Genomic DNA, 7,905 nt, shown 5'->3' with positions numbered 1-7,905 from the left:
TGAACATCTTTACAATCATTACCTTGAGCTCTTTATCCAGTAGATTGCTTATCTCCACGTCACTTAGTTCTTCTTCTGGGATTTTATCTTGTTCCTTCATTTGGAATTTAGTTCTGCCTCATAATTTTGCCTAATTTGCTATTCTTATCTCCATGTATTTGGAAACATTTCCCAACCTTAGAGAAGTGGCCTTTTGCAGGAGACGTCCTATGCATCCCAACAGCACACTCCTCTAGTCAGCAGAGCTATATGCTCTAGTGTTGTCTCTCTGTGGGCTGTGTGTGGGCCCTTCTGTTGTGGTAGGCTAACTACTATGGGTAGTCTGGTAGGTGTGGCTGGTGCATGGTCTGGTTGGTTGCCAGGCCCTACTTTGTGCAGAGGCTGCTGCCTGCTGGTGGGTGGGGCTGGGTCACAAGGCGACTGTCCATGCAGCCCCAAGGGTTCCCAGGGCTAGTGCTGATCCACCAGCGAGTGAAACTGGGTCCCAGGGAGGGCGGCTGTGGGCCTGAGGGTCCTGGATCTAATGTTGGCCTGCTGGTCGGCAGTGCCCAATCCTGACACAGCTGGTTGTGGGGTCTGGGGTGTCCCACAGTTGGTGTTGGCCCACTGGTCAGTGTGGCTGAGGGTTCCAAGGTGTCTTGGAGCTGGTGTCAGCCTGTTCGTTGGTGTGCCTGGGGCCCTGGGGGGTCCTGGTGGTGATGTCAGCCTGCTGATGGGCAGAGTCAAGTCCCCAGGTCTCTGGCTACAGGGCTGTGGGTGTCCCAGAGTTGACCTACTGGTGGGCAGGGCTGGGTCCCAATGGCTAGCAGTGGAGCCCCAGAAGTCTGTGGCTAGTGCTGGTGAACTGGTGGGCAGGGCCAGATCCTGGGCCTTCTGGGGCAGCTGTGGACTCAGACAGTCTTAAGGCAGCAGGCCTGCTGGTGGGTGGGGCTGTGACCCTGCCTGCCTAGCTGCTTAGCCTGAGGTTTCCCAGTACATGTGCAAACAGGCTGGTGGGTAAGGATGTGCCCATGTGCTAATAAGCTAGACAGAGGACTCCAAAATGGCACTTGCCAGCACCAGCATCCTCATGGTAGAACAAGCTCCCCAAAATGGCTGCCTCTAGAGTCTGTGTCCCCAGGGTGAGTTTCAGTTGTCTCCTGCCTCTCCAGGAGGCTCTCCAAGATCAGCAGGTGGGTTGACCTAGTATCCTTTCAAATTACTGCCTCTGCCCTGGGTCCCTGACCATGTGAGATTTTGTGTGTGCTCTTTAAGAGTAGAGAATCTGTTTCCCAAAGCCCTCTGGCCTTCCAAGCCAAACATTCTGGGGGCTAGTCTTCATGGTGCAGGACCCCTGGGCTGGGACTCCTGATGTGGGGTTCAGACCCCTTGCTCCTTGGGGAGAACCTCTGCAATCATAATTATTCTCCCATTTGTGGGTTACCCACCCAGGGGTATGTGTCTTGACTATGCCACATCTCCATCCCTCCTACCTGTCTTGTTGTGGTTTCTTCTTCATGACTTCAGTTGTATAAGATCTTTTCGCTAGCCTTCCAGTTTTTCTCATCAGTGGTTGCTCTGTAAATAGTTGTAATTTTGGTGCACCTGTAGAAGGAGGTAAGCTCAGGGTCTTCTTACTGTGCCTCCTTGTCCACTCCCAATTTTTGCACATTTATATTTTTAGAAGCTCTGAGTTCTGTTTGGGTATTTGGGCCTGCATGTGCCAGAAAGGTAACACAGATTGTTGGTGGCTGAAGAAATAATCCCTGGCTCCCACCTCCAAGAGTGGACACACAGCCTGACCCAAACTACCATGCACATAGGAACCTACACTTCCTCCCCTATTCACACTGTGTCACAATCATGCACACATATCCTGCACTGACAAGCAATTCCATCCCTCTGTGGGCAGGATCACACCCCACTTGGAGGTTCACATGGTCTGTGAGGAGATGAGGATCATTGGGAGAGACCTAGCAGGAGGAGTCCCAGCAGGAGACTCTTTGAAATTCTCGGACAGAGGGGTTGAGGGAACAGAAGAGCACACCTCAGGCTCTCACAGAAATGGTGGGACTCCCATTCAGAGCTCTAGATAATTAAGCAGCCAAGTAATTTGTCAATATGAAGGATGTTTTTCTGGGATAATGCCCACCACTCAACAGATGGATAGGCCCCACCAGGTGGGAAGGACAGGCAGAGGGGTCAGGCTGTGGGCAACCTTGGATTTCTAGCTTCTATGTGAAAGACTGATTTTTGCCTTTATCAGTCAGGCAGTCATTTAACAAACTTGTATTTAACACCAGATCCAAGATGACTAAAATCAGCCCCTGATTCCACTATAGCTACCATCCATAAAGCTGTTGTTCCAAAATTAGGCACAAACATTTAACTTAAAATTAGATGTCATTTCTTTTCCAGAAGGTAGAGGAGTCTTGAAGGACTTCTGACCGTGTGGGTAGGGGCAGAGTTTTCTGAGAAATGGACTGGGGACAAGGAAAATGTTTTAAAGGAAATATAATGTAGGAAGAAGATGTGAGAGGACTAGGGAGAGGAGAGATAGAAAGAGGGATATCCTCTGAAGCTCCACCCCTGTGCCCACTGCCCTCTCATGTGGAACAAGGGAACATGTTAGCTGAGAAAGCCACTACTTCAAGTTCTGGATGCCTGATGTTTGGGGGTACCCACCTAAACTGCCCAGACCCCCCTTAGTGCACCCATACCCCACCATATGCATTTTGTCTAGAGTAGTACGGGGGTGGTTGGGAGGTGTGAGGGGGAAACATCAATAGAAACTTCTGTGCCACTAGGCAGATAGGATCGCATATCAGTCAGTGAATCTCCAGCTGAAGACACCAGGAGACCAAAAACTGATTTCTTCCCCAAAGGGAACAAGGAACAATTCACTGCTAGAGACAGAAGGGCAGGATCCTGCCTTATGAATTGTGGAAACTGTGAGTCCAGGTTCCACGTGTCCAGTCCCAAGGGGAGACTTTCTCTCTGACCCCAAACGGCAGTTAGGCTAGCTGATGCCTCAACAGAATTTTAATATGATGGGTCTCCCTGAAAATAGCAACTGAACATGGCCCCTTCTCTTTACATCCTTAAACTTTCTCTTTCTGTATCTCTCCCTCCTGATTTTCATAAGGACAAAGGACAAGAAGCTGGAGCCACTCCACCCTTTACTCTACAGCCTGTTTGGATTAGCAAATTCCTAGCTAACATGGGCAGGGGAAGGAAGGAGGGAAGGCAGGAGAAATGAAAGGGAGTTCAGCTTTTTTGTCCCATGTAGAGCCTCCCTGATCCACCAGGAAACATCACCACCTCCAATAACCACTGCATACCCATTGTGTGCCAGTCACCTGCTAGGTCTCCAGAAGACACTGTTCCTGTTGTGGAAGGGCTCACATTCTGGTTGGGGAAGAAAATATGCAAATGAGTAGGAACCCTAAGTGTGGCTGGTGCTGAGAGAGAAATAGGTACAGGGCACAGGTGGGGATTCCAAAAGAAAGTCTGTCAACAAGGTGGGGGCAGGAAGGAAGACTTCATTAAAAAGTGACTTTTGAGTGTTGCTAGATAAATGTTGCTTCCCTAATCAAGGCAACAGCAGGAACACAGGCACTGAAGGTGAAACACCCTGGTGCTGCTCTGGAAATGGCTGGAAAATAAGGGCTGAAGAGCCACTGGGACAGGAAAAGAGAAAAAGACAATAACGTGGGCAGATCTGCATATTATGAGAATTGACTTTCATGAGAAGGGATTGAGACTTCAGCAGTAGACCTGGAGAGAGATGAGGAGGCCTGATTTAGACAGAGCAAGAGGTATCAGCAAACGAGTTCAGAAGGCCCTCCTGGTACCTGCTCCAACTGAGCTAGGAAGGAAGGGAGAGAAGGGAAAAGAAACCCAAAGTTCTTGGAGTCAGCGGTGGGGGGATAGATGTTGACAGGAACCCTTTCTTTCGCCACACTCTACCCAGCACATGCCTCCACCCATCTTTTGCCTTGGGGGACAGTGACCATTGGGTTACTTCTCGAGATGTTCTCGGATGTTTGTCTTTACCTCTCCCCTTACCTTGGACATTTATGGTTTGCCAAAGCAGAAGGAACTTGCCTGCAGGCACTTTCCACAATGACCTTTGCTTCCCAAAGTTAAGCACCTGAGCTGTTTATGGTTTATGTTGAGGGGGGCTGGAGGATAGGAGAAGGAAGGAGAACCCCAAAGGGGGACATAGGACTGAGAGAAAGTGGGCAATCATTTCTGTAATTTCCCTGAGCTGCAGTGCCCACACACTCAGCTGAGGAGCCTCAGAGGAGATGACTGTGAGGTCTGTTGCAGACTCCCAGTAGCACCAAAGATTTCTATGGCCCAGGAGTGGCAGGGCCAAGGGTTTGGAAACAGGAGGATGTCTCTGCAAAATACACAGCCTGCCAAAGACAAGGGGTCTCCCCTGATCTTGGAGCTGCATTAGCTAGACCCTAGGCCTTGGTATTACAGGAAGGGCTAAACCCCCCAAAACAAAGGTCAATTTCTTGCCTGCTCTGTGGAATGGGAGCTGGGGGCTGAAGAGACTAGGTCAACGCAAATAAACAAAGTAATGCACTCTTTCTTGCACACACTCCTCTCCACTATCTGGGCAGATTCTGGGTCTCAGAGGTCTGAGAGGACCTGCTGCACATGACACAGATGGAAGAAGGGGGCGGTGTGTATCTTACCCATCAGACTAATGGCCACTCTTGTGTCCCCAGGATGCTGGCGGGCTGGATGCTAGGAAGGAGGTGGCTTTCCAAGCTTTCACTTAAAAAATTGCTTATAGGGATTTCCCTGGTGGTCCAGTGGCTAAGACTCCCGTGCTCCCAATGCGGGGCAGGGAAGCCTGGTTTCGATCCCTGGTCAGGGAACTAGATCCCACGTGCCACAACTAAGAATTCGCATGCCTCAGCTAAAGACCCCCACATGCCGCAACTGAAAGATCCCGCATGCTGCAACTAAGACCCGGTGCAGCCAAATAAATAAATAAATAAATATTTTTAAAAAATGTTTATAGGACATGCAAAAATACTAAACACAAGAGGGAGAAGGCCACCGCTCTAGCCTGAGACATCCCCAGCTGGTGGGGCGGTGTCGGACCACGGAGAGCCGCGCCTGCGCACTACAGACTCCGAAGCCAGGGCGACCTCAGGGAGGTGGGCGGGACTGCCCGGGCATCCGGGTCCCTCACCCCGCCCCCGCTGCATGAATGAGAGGCCCGGCGCCCGCCCCTCCCCCTCCGGGCCCGCCCCTCGCCGGGGCGCCGCGGGCAGTCTGCCGCTGCCACCTCAGCCCCGCTCGCTGCCGACTGACGCCCGCCGCTCACCGCCCGGAGCTGACGGTCCCACCACGGTCGCCGCCGCCGCTGCCGGCACTACAGAGTAAGTGAGCAAGAGAGGCCCGTCGCCCCGGATTTGGGGCTTAACGGACGGGGCAGGTTCGGGCTTGGGGTGCTGAGGACACCGTGGGGCCCGCGCCAGCCTCCCCCACTCACACTCTCGGCGCCTCGGCCGGGAGCTGGGAGGGATGGGACAGCGGCCAGGCCGGGAGGGGTGCGCAGGAGGGTCCGCCCCGAGCCAGAGGGTGAGTCCCGCACAAAGGGAGGCGCGGGGCTGTCACCGGGAGGTCACAGAAGGAATGTTCGCGGAGCCCCGAGCGCTCCGCTAACCCGTGCCGGGCGTCGGGTCCCCGGGCGTGGGAGGCTGCTGGGATGAGCAGGGAGGCAAGGACGAGGATGGCGAGGACGTCTGCCTCCCTGTTGGCGATGGGAATGCGCCTTGGGGGGCGCGGCGTGGCAGTGTTTTCCTGGTCCCCGTCTGCTCCTCCCCTTTCTTTGTGGCGTCTGTCCTGTGCCCGTTTGTCACTGTGTGTAAGCTATGGTCGGGGGTGAGACCTATCGCCTCGGTTTACTCGTTAATGAAAGTCAGGAGCTGGCCTCATATCTGTGAGTGGGGGGCGTGTGTGCTTCCACAGGCCGGAGAATTAAGGAGCCTCTTTTGTTTCCGGAGACCTGATGGTGTGTGTGTCCCCTCTGAAATGAGAGAATCGGAGGTCATTTAAAGGGGTATGAGGAAAAGGGATATATTACTTCATCAGATCTTCACCCAGTTCTGCCTCTGACATTCTTTCAAACAGCGTTTCTTTGTTTCTTTCTGTAAAACCAGTGGGTTTTGTTAATTGAAAATATATGTCTATATCCTCAATATATCTGTATATCCAGAAAACTTGGTTTTGGGGGTTTAGTTAATGGTCATATACTCTTATGTATGTACATGAGAATACTCTAGTACATATAGAACACTGCTTTTTAGTTAATTGGTAATATGTCTGTATATTGATATACACATATACAGAAATACTCCGGTATCTCTAGGACACTGTTTTCTCAGCTCCTCAGTACAGGCAGATTTTGTTTCCTCCTGCCTCCCTGTATAATAAGAAGGTGGTCCAGCAGGTTCTCTCCACCTCCTTGCTTTTTTTCCCCTTAATGCTTTGGCAAAGGGCTTTATAGCATATTACCCTGGCATGCGCCCTTGCTTTGATCTGAATTTTCCCTGTGTTCTGTTGTCTGGTTGTGCAGCCCAGCTCAATGGCTCCGCTTACAGGACTGCTGGAAAACAGATCACCTTTTATCGTCGTCATCCCCAGAGAGAGGAGGAAGCTCTGCAGGTTCCCACAGACTTTGGCTCTGTGGGACTGACTGCCTGACTTTGTTGTCTTGGTGAAGTTGTGAGGAGTCACAGTTGATGTGGACCAATTAAAAAGAAGCAACTGTAATAGCACCAGCTATTCCTTGCTGTTTCACTTGGACCTTTTTCTCTTTTAAACCAGATTTTATAAGTTTTAGAAGACGGTTGCATTTTCTGTTTATTTTTTACACTTACAATTTTGCAGACTGACAGGAAATTAGCTAAACTCTGTTACTATAAGAAACATACTTCCAAAATATATTTTTCTTATGATCTTTTGATTCAAAATAGCAACGGTAAAAAAAATTAAGAGGAGCTTATTAGAGGATATGAATAGTTGAATTGATTCAGTTTTAAGGTTCTCTTTAAGATTATTTTTTAATCACATATATTTTAATTCCTGGTAGTTTTCAGTGCAAAATGAAAGCTAAACTAAGCAGTCTTCCATAGCATCTGTTTATGTATATTCCGTCTGTTAAAAACATTTGCTTTTAATTTGAAGGGGAAATTTTCCATTTGGTTGGAACGGGATCCATTATTCTTGGTAAAAATCTTACCTTATGTTAACATGATCAAATTCTTTTTTTGTAAAAGTTTAAATCAATAAAAGTTGATTTTTCAATTTGGAGAAGTTTTGGTTTTATGATGTAAGATTTAAGTAAAATTTTAATGTAAATGAATTTAACTCAAAATAAGCTAACTTAAAAATGAGGGCTTCATTAGCTACATTAAGTAGTGTCACTAATATTGAAGCAACCCCAATAATTTATGAACTGCCAGCATAAGTTTTTGGTTTTTTTTTTTTTTTTTTTTTTTTTTTAAGAAATCCCCTTAAAACAAATCATAAGGGGAAGTCGTAGATAAACAGAGTAGTGTAACCGGAATTATCACTGAAATAGGCTTGCATAGTGCCACAGTATTGTGGAACTTTAATTTTTCAAGAGTGACTTAGCTATTGTTTGTATCAACAAAGGAAACTAAAAACATCTTGGCCTTGTTATTCAGCATTCTGTTAATCAAAATTTTTACCAACCCATAGTTTAGCATTTTTGTAGTATGATGATTGAAGAAAAATTCCAAAGTAATATCTATATTGTCAAAATAGGTTACATTATTTTAAATGCTGTTTTAGTAATAAATATAATCTTTATATTCATTAGAAATATTAATATTGTTATGTTAGTGATGGTAATAGTATATATGATGACACTTT

General features: G+C 48.2%; 1 protein-coding gene and 1 long non-coding RNA gene across 7 annotated transcripts in view; both read left to right on the top strand.

The window, feature by feature from the left end:
* The first annotated feature begins 1,121 nt into the window (after positions 1-1,121).
* Positions 1,122-7,905, top strand: part of RNF24 (ring finger protein 24) — a 139,368-nt gene continuing 132,584 nt past the window's right edge. For 2 of the 6 annotated variants that reach the window (XM_082359215.1, XM_082359217.1), the window contains exon 1: positions 5,297-5,384. Coding sequence is in view for 1 of the 6 variants with exons in the window: in XM_082359214.1 (XP_082215340.1) it covers positions 5,209-5,384 (176 nt within the window). In the remaining 5 variants the exon portion in view is untranslated. The other 4 variants (XM_082359219.1, XM_082359218.1, XM_082359214.1 and 1 more) reach the window with 3 other exon arrangements.
* LOC309612912 lies at positions 5,593-7,502 on the top strand. The gene is made up of 2 exons (XR_014235403.1): positions 5,593-5,947; positions 6,584-7,502. It is a non-coding gene; the product is annotated as an uncharacterized lncRNA (long non-coding RNA).

Source organism: Balaenoptera borealis (genome assembly GCF_965194805.1).
Source record: "Balaenoptera borealis genome assembly, chromosome: 16".
NCBI classification, from domain to species: Eukaryota; Metazoa; Chordata; class Mammalia; order Artiodactyla; family Balaenopteridae; genus Balaenoptera; species Balaenoptera borealis.
Note: the sequence above shows the minus strand (reverse complement) of the source record. Positions and strands in the feature narration are given on the sequence as shown.